At 41.9% G+C, this 16,728-nt stretch overlaps 1 protein-coding gene across 1 annotated transcript in view; it reads left to right on the top strand.

Moving 5' to 3' along the window:
• The window catches only part of GLB1L3 (galactosidase beta 1 like 3), a 40,140-nt gene extending 25,633 nt beyond the window's left edge, over positions 1 to 14,507 (top strand). The window contains exons 10-20 of the mRNA XM_010362047.2: positions 2,424 to 2,508; positions 4,386 to 4,523; positions 5,305 to 5,385; positions 5,792 to 5,898; positions 7,075 to 7,215; positions 7,528 to 7,599; positions 8,099 to 8,177; positions 8,626 to 8,713; positions 9,025 to 9,136; positions 13,946 to 14,062; positions 14,192 to 14,507. Coding sequence (XP_010360349.1) covers positions 2,424 to 2,508; positions 4,386 to 4,523; positions 5,305 to 5,385; positions 5,792 to 5,898; positions 7,075 to 7,215; positions 7,528 to 7,599; positions 8,099 to 8,177; positions 8,626 to 8,713; positions 9,025 to 9,136; positions 13,946 to 14,062; positions 14,192 to 14,257 — 1,086 coding nt within the window. The 3' untranslated portion in view covers positions 14,258 to 14,507. The remainder of the gene's footprint in view (positions 1 to 2,423; positions 2,509 to 4,385; positions 4,524 to 5,304; positions 5,386 to 5,791; positions 5,899 to 7,074; positions 7,216 to 7,527; positions 7,600 to 8,098; positions 8,178 to 8,625; positions 8,714 to 9,024; positions 9,137 to 13,945; positions 14,063 to 14,191) is intronic.
• The last annotated feature ends 2,221 nt before the right edge of the window (positions 14,508 to 16,728 follow it).

The raw sequence follows: 16,728 nt of genomic DNA, 5'->3' as shown, positions 1-16,728 counted from the left end.
TTTTTTTTTTTGAGACGGAGTCTCGCTCTGTCGCCCGGGCTGGAGTGCAGTGGCCGGATCTCAGCTCACTGCAAGCTCCGCCTCCCGGGTTTACGCCATTCTCCTGCCTCAGCCTCCCAAGTAGCTGGGACTACAGGCGCCCGCCACCTCGCCCGGCTAGTTTTTTGTATTTTTTTAGTAGAGACGGGGTTTCACCATGTTAGCCAGGATGGTCTCGATCTCCTGACCTCGTGATCCGCCCGTCTCGGCCTCCCAAAGTGCTGGGATATTACTTGTCTTTGATGGAGATGAATTCTTACTGGCTGAAGGACTCATGTGACTGTGCTAACAATGTATCTTAGTGGCATCCTGCTGTGGGCAGGGATGAATTCTTATCTTTACCTGTCTTCCTTTTTGCTTTCTCCGACCTCCCAGGGAGCTAGCGTAGATTGCAGGACTGCTCTCAGATACCTCACAAGCAGCAACTTCTTCCTCCTTGTAGTTCTTATCTGTGATTCTTCAATAATTTTGTCCTTCTAAGCTTCTGACGCATTGAATTATGTAAAGTGCATTCCCTTCACCAGCTTGTGCACCCTGTTCTGTAAATGATAATAAATGGTTGGTATTGCACTATAGAGTATGCTTCTCTCTTGGGAGAAATTTGTGCTGTGAGTCTTTCCTAAAATCTTCGACAAAGAGCATATTCTCTCTCTCTGTTTTTTGAACCCCTGATAGACCTTCAATGCTTTAGCACTTCCTCCTCCCGATGTGTATTTTGAAGTTTCAGATGTCTCTTAGCTTCATAGAGGATGTCGTTTGTGTTTCCATTTCTCAGTCCTTATTTTGATGTGGAAGATTTCCAAGAGGAGAAGATCAAACCCATAGTACAATGTTAACACCAGAAGTCAGTCTTTCCTCTTGAGTACAAATGGAAAATTAAGGATCTGTATTTACTTAGTAAAATTTCACAAAGAGAAAATAATTAAACTACAAATAAAGAAGAAAATGGAAATCAGGGAACATGGAGTTAATTCAGGCAACAGAATAGAGTAGTAAAAAGGCTTATTAATATGCAAAGAGACGTGAATAAGATTATACACGAACAAGAGTGGGCTGTTAAGAGGGGCAATCAGGGAACCAAAAACAACTCTTTGAAATTAAAAAATCTAGTATTTGAAATTAAAAATTAAATATAGAGGTTAGAAGGTAAAGATGATAAAATTTCCTAATATTACTATTAGTATAAGCCAACAAAACATCAAAGAGACAAGATAAATGTCTTACAGGATTATTGTAGGAGACCCAACGTCTTATTAATACTGGTTGCAAAAAGAGTGGACAAACAGCATGGAGGAAAGGAAATTGCAAGTAACGTAAGAATTTCCTTTACCTGAAGTATCTGTACATCTAGATAAAAAGCGTACCTCAAATGGTAAGCACAGTAAGTGATGAAAAAGACCTAAATTGTGAAATTAGCATCCTACAGAGAGAAAAACCACATGCTTACATGCCAAGCAAAAATAATTAGAATGGCATAGGATTGTAAAATATTGGATAATAGGAAGCAATGGCATATGCCTTTAAAATTTGAGGCTAAATGAATTTTAACTTAGAATTTTATACCCAGTCTAAATATTAATTGTGTTGATAGCCAGACATGTAAGGACTCAGAATATTTATTTTCCACTCATCCTTTCTATGGAAGTGTTTGAAGGATGAAATGAGAAATGAAACCAAGGCAGAAGAGAACATAGGATCTGGAAAACATCGTAATCCAAATTCAGGGAGCAGCTAACAAAAGTCCTAGGCTGACAACTCTTTGGGCTTAGAGTGAGACCATCTTACAGCAGCAATATGCCAGAGGACTCCAGGAGTGCAGCTGAGAATGCATGCTGAGTGGCTGACATACCACCCAGGAGAGGCTCAGCTGCGATCTTCCAGTTTCATATCCGTGGCACAGCAACAGCCAGGCCTACTGTGGAGGAGGTGTCACCTTTTAAAAACAGAATCTACATTATTCAGCAGCACTGAAAATGCTAGGCTAGAAGTAGAACGCAGGTGTCAGGCTGAAAGCCTGTGGAATCTGAGTTTCTACATAAGGAATTGCGGTCAGGTCCTTGTGTATCCAAAACTCATTCTTTCAGCACCTGCCTTGGGTGAGACAGGGTTGAAATGGCTGATGGTGCTTTGCAGGTATAGTGGGGAGGCACATGAAGCTGAAGACCGTGGACATTTAGGAGTGGAGGAACCGGAGCTGTGAATGATGGCCAGGGGGTAATGGGCAGGGGGTGGAGGAAGAAACAATGGATCAAAAAGAGAAAGCTCTGAATTGGGAAAAGGAGAAAAGCATGAGTTCCTTAAGTTCTCATCTATTGTATTCAGGTTTTCTGATTTTTCTGTTTTGTTTTTTGCCAGACTTAGTATTTGCTTTGGTTTGTTTTTAGAGAGATAAGCCTCTTCTGGTTATGGAATACTGGGTTGGCTGGTTCGACAGATGGGGAGATAAGCACCATGTTAAAGATGCAAAGGGTGAGTGTTTTGCAGTGTTTGACTCCAGGAAGAGACGGCCCGGGTCCCATGAGAACTCATTCATACAGTTCTCTGCTAATTGATTCATATGATCAGCCATAGATTATTCATGCAACTTTTTACATACAAGCACTCAGCCAGGCCCTGAGGATGCTCTGGTGGATAGAAATTACATGGTTCCCACCCCCTGACAGAGTATAAGTTAGTGAGGTTCACAGATCATTACAGAGTAAAACAATCAATATATAGTTCCATGTTTGGCTGATAGTTTGAAGCAAATAAACAGGGTGCAGTGATAGAACAGACAGAAGAGAGACCTGGCCAGGTAAGGTTAGGTGGTCACCGAAGGTTCTCTGAAAATGTGACGTCTCTGAGGAAGGTGGAACATTAATCATCTCTAGCAGTGCATAGGCCCTGTTGATGGCATTGTCAACTAAGCACTACTAATAGTTAGGGGACAACATGCAGTGATGGCCAAGAGCATGGATCTTGGAGCCAAAGGGATCAGGTTTTAATCCCAGCTCTGGAGTGCTAGCCATGGGACCTCATGTAGGCTTCCTTCATTTTAAGTCTCAGTGACCTCATCCAAACGTGAAGATTATCATAAAACCGACCTCATGAGGCTGGTGTGAGGATTAAGTGCTGCCACTTAGATCAATGACTGGCAGTTGTTTACTTAATGACCATATGTGTCTACAGAAGATATTTTGAAAGAGCTATTATGAAAACAAGCCTACTTGTATCTGAAGTATAGAAAAATATTGAAAAATACTTGGGGACTGAGAAAAGCCTGTTTTGGGTTGAAAAGTAGAAAAAGAGTCAAGAGAAAATGCCACTATCACCACCAATAACACCAACAATAATACCATCATTACCACCAACAGTAATGCCAGCAACAATACCGCCGCCACCACCACCACCAGCACCACCACCACCACCACCAGCACCAAATAACAGTTTTCTGGTCTCTTGTATGGCAGGCACTGTGCTTTTTTTCCACATATATTACCTCATCAATGAATTTTCTCATCAGTCCCATGATATAGTTGGAATTAATACATTCATTTAACAGATCAGGAAGCAGTGGCATTGAGAAAGAAAATGGGTTGACCAAGGTCATACAAATAGAAAAGAGCGTAGCGAGAATTGACTCCCACTCTGAGTGACTTTTAACCTCCTCCTTCCCACTGTGGCCAGTGGAGAGATGGTAGTAACTGTTTAAACACAGTAAAAAATGGAAGTTTTTGTGGCTAAAGATGAACAGCAACCACTCGTGGACCATTGCAGTATTTCCAAGTCAGTGTTCCCGGAAACATTATACTGGAAGGTAGTAATAAGGGTATATTAATTGTAAGTATGATTTCAAAAAATTTAAGGAAAATTAGATATTTAAGTGACATGAGAATTCTTAGGGTATTATTTAATAGATGTAGGTTGGAGTCAAATTGTGTCGATACGTTGGGAAAAAAATGTTCAGAAATCTCTTGGGATTGACAGGATTTGGTGTCCTAGAGTAGTTCTGGACAATTCTGCGTATTTCTTTGTTGGAATCTTTGTAGAGGTGGAATGGTAACACGTTTGCAGTGGGTCTTTAACGTCATCAACAGGTTCTTGGAAACTTTAAAAATGATGCACAGCACATCCTCATATAATACTGTCGTCTTCAACATTGTTTCATTATAAAATTGAGATAAAAATTGGTTTTGTTGTATATTATTTCACTTAAAGTCTCCATTCCCAAGAATGTATACAGCTGTGAAGCGAGGAGTTACTGTAATTGATTGCGGGATGGGGTTGGAAATGATAAGAGTTTGCCAGAGACTTCTTTCTCCTCTCAATTTCTAACATTCTCTGTGTTCTCATCTTCCCCTTTGCAGAGGTTGAACGTGCTGTGTCTGAATTCATCAAATACGAGATCTCCTTCAATGTGTATATGTTCCATGGTGGAACCAACTTTGGTTTCATGAATGGGGCCACATATTTCGGGAAGCACACTGGCATTGTCACCAGCTATGGCAAGTGTCTGCTGGTGTAGTAGTCTCTCCAGCATGGGCGGTGCTAGGGCTTTACAGAGGAGGCTCTGGAAGCCTGTTCTGGCATCACTGGGTTCTTGACCTCTAATCTCTGCTGAGCACTGAGGATTTTCCTATCTATTTTCCTTCCTTCTGTATGTTCATAATGCCCCAACAGGCTGTCATTGCAGTAGACAGGGCTTTCCGGGACTTAGAGCTCTGCTTCACGCGTCTCGTATAATGCCCTGTTGGCTTGAACCTCTGAAGAGAGGCAGGGTAGGAACGGCGACTGCTGTAAAGGCACAGACCTGCATGGCCAGGCAATACCAGCTGAACAAAGAGTATCCATTGCAGGGCTGTCCACTCTTTGGCTTCCCTGGGCCACATTGGAAGAGGAAGAATTGTCTTGGGCCACACATAAAATACACTAACAGTAATGATAGCTGATGAGCTTAAAAAAGTGCAAAATGTTTTAAGAAAGTTTATGAATTTGTGTTGGGCTGCATTCAAAGCTGTCCCGGGTCATCTGTGGGCCATGAGCTGTGGGTTGAACAAGTTTGCGTTAGAAAGTGAAATCGAGGCAAGCCCAGTGTCACGGCAGCCTCAGGTTCCCAGGAAGAGTTGTGGGGAATGTCCTTAGATTGGCATCACACACTCACATGGGATGGAAGGTGTCTTCCTTCTGCCTCACTCTCAGTGGCCTTGGCCGTCTCCAGTCAGCGGTGCTGAAACAGGGCCTGCTGCAGGGACTGCATGGCTGGTGACTGGCCCCGATGTCTTGCAGACTATGATGCTGTGCTCACGGAGGCTGGAGATTACACAGAAAAATATTTCAAGCTTCAAAAACTCTTTGAATCTGTCTCAGGTACTCAACACCCATTTAACTTACGGGCCAGCCCTCATGAGGAGTCTCTGTTCTGTGGAAAAGTGAGGAGGGCGCGGGTCTCCCTTGGGGGCAGCAGTTACACCAAGCTCCTGAGAACAACAGCAACCTTAACTTCGAACCCTGGGCTTAAAATCTGATTTTTGAAATAAGGGTTTCTAAGCATTTTATAAGCCTCAGTTTCTTCACTGAAACAATAAAGGTAGTAACCTTGGTCTCCTGTGATGACTGTGAAGACTGAGTTACTCTTTGTAAAGCTCTTAGTACCATGGATGACATAGTAATCCCCAATATGAAAGCAAAGGCCACGCTGGATAGGCATGGGGGGCTTCGAGAAGGCAGTGGTCATCTCAGGCACCTTTTGCCCTGTGCCCCATCTCCATTGCAGCAACTCCCCTGCCCCAAGTACCCAAACTTACTCCCAAGGCTGTGTATCCCCCCATGAGACCGTCGCTGTACCTCCCGCTGTGGGATGCCCTATCCTACTTAAATGAGGTGAGTGCTGCTTGGCCACAGGAGGTGGAGTGGCCATTGGAGGGATGGGGCAGGGATTCCTTCAGGAAACTTTTCTATTAGGAAGTGGGAAAACAAATCCTCTGCGTTTCATTCAAATTTAGGACTGTGGAACAAGAGCCACCAACTCCTTCTGGGTGGACTGTGAAGGGGTTTGTCCTTGGAGTCAGTGTGCAGGGGAGGGGCAGCAGGATGTTGGAGGATCCTGGGTTCCTGCTCAGATGAACCTGTGGAGATGCTCTTGTTTAGACTGCGTGGTCCTTATGGAATCCACCTAGGAAAAGCTGCTGAGCTGGGATTGGGAGAACAGCTTCTGCCCCCGCTTTGCCAGCAGCTGGGCCTGAACTTCCTCGGTCACTGCTCCTCCTTTTCCGTCAGCCTTCCTGTCCTATTTTGAAGAAAGGTGAAAGCTGCTTGAAACTGAAACTGTAGCTCTTGAATTCACATTGGTTTTACCTCTGCTATCACTATTTTGGAGAAAAGGTAGTGACTGGTACACTAAAGAAACTACATTTATTTAATGTAACTAAATTTAATGAAATAAACATTTGCTTGGTACATAATTCATTGCTAGACTTCAGTATTTTAGAATACAATTGATTTGCTCTTTTTTTCTTTTTTTTGAGACAGGGTCTTGCTCTATGGCTCTGGCTGGAATGCAGTGGCACAGTCATGGCTCACTGCAGCCTTGAACTCCTGAGCTTAAGCAATCCTCCTGCCTCAGCCTCTTGAGTAGTTGGGCTTACAGGAGGGCACCAACACGCCCACTTAAGTTTTTAAATTTTTTGTAGATACGGGGTCTCACTATGTTGCCCAGGCTGGTCTTAAACTCCTGGCCTCAAGTGATCCACCTGCTTTGGCCTCCCAAAGTGCTGGGATTACAGGCACGAGCCCCTTTGCCCCATCTATTTCCTCTGTTAATCAGTTCTTAGGATTATAGCGATTGCTTCCGCATCACCGTGCCCTGCAGTTCCCGGAGTTTCCTGGGCAGGGAGATGTCAGCACAGAGCAGTATCGCATGCCATCTGTTTTATCATTTCCCATTCAGAGAACCCTTGGGGACCATTAGGTGGGACCACACCAAATGACAGGGTCTTAGAAAGGAGGATCCTGGCTTCTCAGCCCTTGGGCTTCTGTTCCTGCCGTTTCTCCTCATAGCCAGTCAGATCCCATCAGCCCGTCAACATGGAGAACCTTCCCATAAACAATGGGAGTGGCCAGTCCTACGGCCTTGTCCTGTATGAGAAGTCCATCTGCTCCGGAGGCCGCCTCTGTGCCCACGCTCACGACATGGCACAGGTAGGGCCAACAGGCTGTCTGTGGGAAGCAAAATGCATCACCTCCCCATGCTGTTGGGCAGGGTAGTTGGTTGAGGTACACGTTGCTGTTTGATGACCTACTGTATGGGAGGCACTGGGGCCAAAAAGTCAGGCTAAATAGACTTGCTTTCTCCTTTATAACCACCGAGAGTCTCCATGCAGCTTCATGCCATCTGTGAACACCACAGCTGGTGTCTGCCTTCATACGGACCTCCTTCTGCCAAAACCACGGCCCCTCTTTTCCCTTTCTTCAGGTGGGCCTAGCAGTCTGATGCCGGCTCTTCTTTTGCAGGTGTTTCTGGATGAGACAATGATAGGGATTCTGAATGAGAATAATAAAGACCTGCACATTCCTGAACTCAGGGTATGTAATTTGAGAGCCCAGGTGATGCCCTTGACTGCCCTCAAATGCAGATGGAGCCTGGTCCTGAGATAGTCAGCCTCCCTTCTCCACCCCTGCTGTTGGTACTGCTCCTCACCTGGGGCTGTGGCAGGAAGTGTGCAGGTCTGGAAGCCTAGGTGACCCCCAGGCCCTGGTCCCTCAGGAGCTACCGTGGGCTGGAAGGGAGGGGGTTTCCTCACTAAGCCCTGAGCCTGTCCTCAGCCCCTGGTTGGGTTTCTGCGCTTTTAGAGTTGGTTAAAGGCACAGCTGAGTCTCTGCCTTTCCCAGTAGGATCAGCAGAGGGGAAGGCAGATTGACTGTAGGAACACAGGCACTCCTTAGGTGACAGGGAAGACTGCTGGGCTCTGGAGCCTCCTTTTCTCCCATGTGTCTCTCCATGTGGAACTCAGCGAAAAAATGGGTTGTCGGGTAGACGCCCTCCATGGCTGCGTGGTCTCCATGACCTGGCCTGTCTCAGCAGGACTGCCGATACCTGAGGATCCTGGTGGAGAATCAAGGACGAGTCAATTTTTCATGGCAAATACAGAATGAGCAGAAAGGTGGGCTCTGGCTGTGGCTTCTCCTCAGTTACTCAAAACCGAAGACCTGGGCTACACACTGGGGTCGGGGGGGAAAACCAGCCCCTCAGTAATGGGCTACTCAGGTCCTGGGAGCAGAGATGCAAAATCCGCCCCTCGCCCTTGTATTGCTTTCTCTGATCTCTAGGGCCAGAGGGTGAAGCCAGTGTGTTCGGTACTGGCTTGTTCTGGAGCAGGGCCAGTTTCCTTTTGGGAATTTCAGGAGAAGTTCCAGTACTAAGTGGGGGAACTTTCTTGGTAGTGTGGAAACATATAGGTAAAACCCTTCAGTCAAAGCAGGTCAGACAAATGTTTGCCCTCCTGGCTGAGCCCCTGTCCTAAGGCACATACATGTCTGCATTGCTTTGTCCCAGATGCTAGTCCAGTCCTGGCTCATATTCTCTTTCTTGCCTCCCATCTGCATCTGCAGGAATAACTGGATCTGTCAGCATCAATAACTCTTCCCTGGAGGGCTTTACCATCTATTCCCTGGAGATGAAAATGAGCTTCTTTGAGAGGTATGCTCCAGCTGGCCCCCCGTGCATACTTGAGTGATCAGGGAACTCAGAGATTTCAGATTCCTCACTGCAGATGAAGAGTCCAAGATACAGAGACTGAGTGATTTACTCCAGGCTGTCGGGCACTGCGGCATCAGAACTAGGGCCCTGGAGCAAGTGTCCTGATTCCGATCTTAACGTGTCTAGCGTGTCTAGTCTATGCTAGCTCATTGAAACAGAATCTTGGCTCGGCCCAGGCCACCTGGGGTGGGTACTGGGAACTGGATTGGGAAGGGGACTTCCTCTCCCCCATGACTTGGCCTTCCTTCCAGGCTCCGCTCTGCCACCTGGAAGCCTGTCCCAGAGAGCCACCGGGGCCCGGCCTTCTACCGTGGGACCTTGAAGGCTGGCCCTTCTCCCAAGGACACCTTCCTGAGCCTGCTGGTAGGTGACGCCCTCTGCTGCTCTGGTGGGTTCTGGAGCAAAGCCAGTGTTCCTGGAGGGATACTTCCCTTTCTTCTTTTCCTCCTCTTCCTCATCTCCAACCAAGCCTTCCCACATTGATCAGTCTTCCTAATTTATCACTATTTAGAAAATGACACATCAAAACACAATTAAAAATTCAAACCAATAACAAGGGGGAGAGAGCAGAGCATGACGTTCCCCTCTGAACCCACCCCCATTCCAATTAGTCTCTGCTTCCCAGAACTCAACACTGCCAACAGTGGTATATTTTTATATATAACTTTGCCTGAACACACACAGACACAATTATTTTTACACGAATAGAATTGTACCATGTATTCTGCAGCTTGCTTTGTTTTTCTGTGTGGGGTGAGTTGGTAGGTTAGTTTTTACCTAGAATATCTTTTTCTGTATAAATACACGTAGATAACATAAACGTACAAAATGTGAATGTACAGATCAACAAATGATCACAAAGTGAACACCATATAATTATCATTGAAATTTAAAAATATTGTTAGCACCCCTCCCAACCACTGCCCCCTTCTCTGCAAAGGTCACCGCTGCCTTGACTTCCAACACCCTAGGCCAGTGTCTCCTATTTTGACTTTATGTAAATGGAATCATATAGGGCATCTTCTTTTTAATATTTTTTTTGTTCAGTGTTGTGAGGTTTAGCCATTTATTGATTTTGCAGTGATTTGTTCCTTTTCACTGTTGTACTGGGTTCCTTTAGTAAATTTATTTAACCATTTTACTTTTTCTGGACATTTGGATTATATCTAGGGCTTGTCTATGATAAATCGTTAAGACTTATTTTGTGTTTATGTTCATGACTGAAATCTCTTTGTCAGGTTTTGGTGCCAGGTTTAGGGCTCTCCTACAGGATGTAGGAAGGGGAATTTGTATAAGACAAGGACCACTTACACATGTAATGGAGTTCATTAGTGAAGCCTCTAGAGCTGGCCTTTTCTTTTTGAGAAAGTTTGCGAGTGTGGATTCAAGTATTGAAAGATTAAAGTACTATTCAGATTTTGTTTCTTGTAAAGTTAGCTTTGAGAAAATATATTTTTCTGGAAATTTTCCCATTTCATCAAAATTTTCAAATATGTTGCCTTTAAAATCTTCGTGTTTGATGTCGAGATCATTGGTAGTCACATGCCCCTTGTCATTGTCATAGGATACCAATGCACTCTTTTTCTTGATGATTCTCACCAGAACACTATCAATGTTATTAATCGTTCAAAGTACAGTGTTTGGCTATGACTCTTACTATGTTACATATTTGTTTTTTGATTCTTTAATTTCTGTCATTATCTTTATTATTTTGTTTATTCAATTTCTTTAGGATTAATTTGCCTTATTTTTATAATGTCATAGATACTTAGATAATGGATTTTTAGTCTTTATTCTTTTTAATTATATGACTTTAGGTTATTAATCATCATTTAAGCATGGATTTGGTTGTATCCCATAAGTTTTAAAAAGACTTTTTGAGGTAAAATTACATAACATAAAATTAGCTCTGTTAAAGTGAACAATTAAGTAGCATTTCGTGCCTTCACAATGCCATGCAGCCACTATCTCTAGTTCCAGTGCATTTTCATTATCCTAAAGGAAACTCTATAACCATTTGACAATTACTTCCCCATTTTCCTCTTCTCTCATCCCCTAGCAACAGCAATCTTTTTTTTTTTTTTTTTTGAGATGGAGTCTCGCTCTGTCGCCCAGGCTGCAGTGCAGTGGCGCAATCTCGGCTCACTGCAAGCTCCGCCTCCCGGGTTCACACCATTCTCCTGCCTCAGCCTCCCGAGTAGCTGGGACTACAGGCACCCGCCACCAGGCCTGACTAATTTTTTGCATTTTTAGTAGAGACAGGGTTTCACCGTGTTAGCCAGGATGGTCTTGATCTCCTGACCTCGTGATCCGCCCATCTCGGCCCCCTAAAGTACTGGGATTATAGGCTTGAGCCACCGCGCCCAGCCACAGCAATCTTTTTATTATCTTTATAGATTTGCCCATACGTTTTTTTTTTTTTTACATAGAATAAGAATAAATTTAATATGTATTTTTTCATGACTTAGGAATTATATTCTTCAAAGCAAGAATTCAGAATGTACATAATTATAAGCCATATTTCATATTAGTGTATTATTAATTTTTATCTTATACTTTCCGTTATATGGGTAATGGTTCATATTGAAATACAGAAAAAATAAGTTGTAGTAAGACAAGTGATGTCTATATAGAAAGAGATGAATCATTTCAGTGTCTTATTAGTTGGATAGTTGCTGCTTTAGGGTTGCCATGTTAGCTTGACATTTTAATCATAACTACAAATTCTATCTAAAAAATAATGAAGGTTTCGTAAGAAACAGCTGATACTAAAGGTGAACACCTCACATGTCGGTGCTTCTCTGAAGGTATCAAGGTGACCTCGGTGTGGGCATTTTAGAATGTCTTAAAGATGGTTTTGTAAGGAGCTGGCAGGCAAATTAAGCCCAGCAGAAGAGAAGGTCTGCAATTTATCCTGCAGGTTAGGGCCAGTCTTCTTGAGTCTGCTAGGAATTATAAAATACTTACCCTCGCTCTTTCACCTCTAAGTTTTGAGTTGGAATTTCACTTTTCCTTCGTATGGCTGTATGGATGGTTGATGGTCGTGTGCTTCACAAAGACTTGCACATAATGACAACTTCCATGTGTTTGGGGACATTGAGGAGCTTCCCTGGGACCAGAACTTTGCTACAGTAGGGCTGTACTTTCTTCTCCTATTAAGGGAAATAGTGTAGACTGATGGTACCATTTGGCAGGTAGTATTCAACCTAAGGCACTGGGTGTCCTGGTGGCACTGTCCAGAAAGCTGCAGGCCACTCTGAGGGCCATGTTGTTGCTGGGGAGAAACATGATGATCTTTACCAATAAATTTATACTTTTGTGGATTCTTGGTATTGTTTAAGTTCCTTTCTTTTCAAGCTGAAGGACTTCCTTTAGCGCTTCTTGTAAAGCAGGTCTAGTGGCGATGAACTCCCTCAGTTTTTGTATATCTGGAAGTCTTTATCTCTTCTTTATTTTTGAAAGACAGTTTTGCTGGATGTAGTATTCATGGTTGCCAGTTGTTTTTCTTTCAGCATTTTAAATATATTGGTTCATTCCATGCTAGCCTGCAAGGTTTCTACTGAAAAATCTGCTGATAGTTTTATATCCTACAAGTTTCTCTCTATTTTATTGTCATCATCAGTGAATTCAAATATTTTCCAACTTCCTTTGTCATTACTTGTTAGACTTACGGTTTATTTAGAAGTGATTTTCTTAATTTCCAAGAATTTGGATATTTTATAGTTATCTTTTTGTTATCAATTTCTTGCTTAATTGCATTATAGTCTGAGAAGTTTATGTGAAAACTAGTTTAACACAGGATCAAGCTTGTAAATATTCTGAGGTATATTTGAAAGAATATGTGTATACTGTAGCTGTTAGATCAATGTTCTATTATGTCAATTAGTTCAATTTTGTTAATCATCTTTCAGATGTTTTATATCTTTATTGATATTTGCTTTGCCTACTGACTATTGAAAGGTTGTATAAAAATTTCCTACTATGGTTGTAAATTTGTTTATTTCTCTTTATTATTCTGTCAGTTTTGCTGATATGTTTTGGATCTATGCTTTTCTTATGTATGTTGTATATACATTTATGGTAAATTCAGAATTTTACCATCATGAAATGTCCCTCTTTATCTCTAATAACGCTTCTTGCCTTAAAGTATTATTTTTCTGAATATTAACAGAGCTATAGCAACTTCCTTTTGGTTAGGGTTTACATATCTTTATCCATTATTTTTCTTTTATTTTTTCAATACCTTGTGTTTTTGATGCTTCTCTTATATGTAGCATGTAACTACTTTATTGGAAGTCAAGTCCAGAAACCTTTGTCCTTTAATTTGGAGCATTTCAGAGACTCCAGTTGTATATGCTAGACCGTTTTGTTACAGCCCAGAATAAGCAGGTGCCTCTAGTGGAAAACTGCCTGGATGTCTCCTTGTTTCTCTATTTTCTTCTTCTAGATCTTGGTCCTGTAATTCTTCATTATATTGTAAGCAGATTTTTAAAATTGTGCAGCATATATATATATATATATATATTTTTTTTTTTTTTTTTTTTTTTTTTTTTGAGACGGAGTCTCGCTCTGTCGTCTGGGCTGGAGTGCAGTGGCCGGATCTCAGCTCACTGCAAGCTCCGCCTCCTGGGTTGACGCCATTCTCCTGCCTCAGCCTCCCGAGTAGCTGGGACTACAGGCGCCCGCCACCTCGCCCGGCTAGCTTTTTGTATTTTTTAGTAGAGACGGGGTTTCACCGTGTTAGCCAGGATGGTCTTGATCTCCTGACCTCGTGATCCGCCCGTCTCGGCCTCCCAAAGTGCCGGGATTACAGGCTTGAGCCACTGCGCCCGGCCAGCTTTTATATTAATAGCCACTGTCAGCGGTGGTGTTCATCACTATTACCTGATATTTATTTCTGGAAGTAGAAGATCTGCTTTTTAAAATATATAACATTATATATCACATAACAGGAACAATAGCAGCCTTACCATTAGAGGGCTGGTTCTATTTATGTTTTTCTCTTTCGTTCCTAGAGTGCAAGGTAGAAATTCTATAACATATCCCACTCTAAACTCACCTCCCTTTGAGTGCCATAAAGTATCTCAATCTTGTTCTCACTCCCCAAGTGCCTTAGGTTTTACCTTGCTAAGGTGAACCTATTTCCAAATCTCAAGCCACCATTCCTTTCAGAACTGGAATTATGGATTCGTGTTCATCAATGGACGTAACCTTGGGCGATATTGGAATATTGGGCCTCAGAAAACACTGTACCTTCCTGGAGTTTGGCTTCATCCAGAAGACAATGAGGTATGTCACCCCAGTCTCTGCCTTGAGATCTCATAAACTTTCAGATCAAAATGTGAGTTGCAGTGTCTTTTTCATCCTGTATTAAATAGGCTTTACTTTTCCCACTGTCAGCCTTTCTTTTCTTCTCAGGTCATCTTGTTTGAGAAGATGCTGAGTGGCTCAGACATCAAATCTACAGACAAGCCCATGCTGTAAAACCGTGTCTGAACATATTTTTTGGGTTGCTGGAGTCCATCTGTAAGTCATTTTTGAGGAATAAGATTTACGTTAAGACTATCAAACACAGTGTTGCTTACAATAGCAAAAATGTGAACATAACAATAACAACAAAACCAGCAGAAGAATTGTTATGTATTTTGGAGTCTATCTATCTGATGCCTACTTTTAGGCTTTAAAAAGTCTTCAAAATCTTTAACGACTGATTTATCTAGTTAAATGCTTAATCCTTAGCAGGCTCTTATTCTTTAATTAAACATACCTTAAGTAGATGTGAATAAAATAAAAACAAGTTTCACTTCTGCCTTCCATACTCAATTGAAGGGAAGGGAAAGGTCTGTAGCCTGGGGAAGAGTAAGGGTACTGATTTCCTCATGCCAGAGACAGTATTGCATGTACTAATGGGCAAACTCATGGTCTCTCTCCTCTCTCTCTCTCTGTCTCTCTGTGTGTGTGTGTGTGTGTGCACGTGTGTGTGTGTGTGTGTGTATGGAGTAGGGGAAAGCAGAGGGCAATGAACAATGTCTTTCATTTCCCTTCAACTGTGTGTCTACAAGGTGACCCTGTGTGTCACATCTAATCAGAGAAGGAACAGCAGTTTGGTCATTTGCTTCAGACACATGTGGCAACAAAGCTTAGCACGGGGTTCTCTGTGTCTCCTTACTCCCTGTCTTTCTGGCTATAGTCAATACCTGATAGTGGGTAGGTATTAGTGAGATTAGCCACACACGCGTGAATATTCCAACCACTCTGAAAAGCCAGTGGTGCCATTTGAAAAAACTGGCACCATTGGGAACCACACACTTTCTTATATACAAAACATAGCACTTGGCCTAAATTCAAACCAATGCATTATAAACAAATCTTATCACCTGTTAAATATAGTACCTAGGGCTTTCAAGTAATTAGTAAGTAATCTTGTGTCCAGAGGGAAGAGAACTCTCTGGATTGGAATGAAGACAGAGATGTGATGTCAGATCATCATCTCTCCCACTAGTCTGAATGACTATTTCAATGGAGGAAACTTCTGTCAGATACCTCCACAATTCTACATAAAACTTTATTCTCTGGGGATCTAGCCTCAAACCTATGAACTCTATAGAAAATGTAGGGTAAAGGAGGAAAGCAGAACTAAGAATCATAATGATCATGAGTACATACTGTATTTCAGTTGTAACATCTACAACATCTAAACTTAACAACAACCATGCAACGTACCCATCTTACAGATGGGTAACCAAGGTTCAAAGAGGTATTTGAAATCATGTTTCTCTGATTGGCACCTCCTCTTTTGCTACTACCTTAGTTCCACATGTATACCAGTCTTTTCCAAATATGAATGCAAAAATGCTATCCAGAAGATATAATGCTTTCAGTGCACTTAGAGAAAAAAAAGCTCACAACTTAGAATTCTTTACCCAGCAAAACTATTTTTCAAGAAAAACAAATAAAACATAGAACTTTCTGACAAAGAATAATCAAGAGAGTTATCAAAAGATCCCCACTAAATGGTGTTCTGTAGCAGCCTTTCTCAAAGTCCCATAGGAGAATTAAACACTGCAGAAAGTGTCTTCAGTGATTAGCTTCTCATTGTATCATCTGGATGCGTATTAGAGACGTTAACTCATTACATATTGTGGATGCCTTGGGGCATTACATCTTCACACTCTCAGGGAACCCCAGTTGAGAAGAAATTTCTGAAAGATATGCCACAAGTAGATGGAAAGTCTGACTTTTAAGAAAGAATGTGGAGTCCAAGAAGGATGCTGACATATGTGAGAGTGAATATGAACAAACGTTAACTCCATACAAATAGCACCAATGTCTAACTTGAGGTAGCATCAGCATAAAACTCTTAAGACCAGGCAAAAACACTGTGTAAAGTGAGAGGCATGTGATGGCAAAAAAGTGATCTAAGATTTCTGTAATTCTCAGATACTGACTTTAGACTTTGTTGAATATTCATAATTAGTAAACTTAGCTTAATGTTTAAAGAATATACATAGAGCTTTTAACTTTCTAAAAAAAGTTAGGAGGATAAATAGAGTGAGAACAAACAAACAAAAATCCTCTAACCAATAAAAGACGAGTAGAAGATAAAGAAATAGAAAAGTAAGTACAAGTAGAAACACATATTAAGACAGTAGAATAAATACAGATATATTAGCGACCATAGTAAATTTTGTAAATGAGCTAAACTCTAATTAAAAGGTAAAAGTTGTCAGACATTATTTAAAGAAAACTATAAATATTTGAGTTTTACAAGAGATACACCTTTAGCATAAAGATGCAATGATTGAAAGTCAGGATAAAAAATATGCAAATTCTAACTGAAGGAACTGTAGTAACTGTATTAACATCAGGCAAATAGACTTAACGACAGAAGGTGTTACTAGGTATAGAGGGTTACTCGTAGTAATGGAAATTGAATTCCTGAGAAAGATAAAATT

Source organism: Rhinopithecus roxellana, chromosome 15 (genome assembly GCF_007565055.1).
Source record: "Rhinopithecus roxellana isolate Shanxi Qingling chromosome 15, ASM756505v1, whole genome shotgun sequence".
NCBI lineage: Eukaryota > Metazoa > Chordata > Mammalia > Primates > Cercopithecidae > Rhinopithecus > Rhinopithecus roxellana.
The sequence above is the reverse complement of the archived record's forward strand: the minus strand, read 5'-3'. Positions and strand labels throughout refer to the sequence as shown.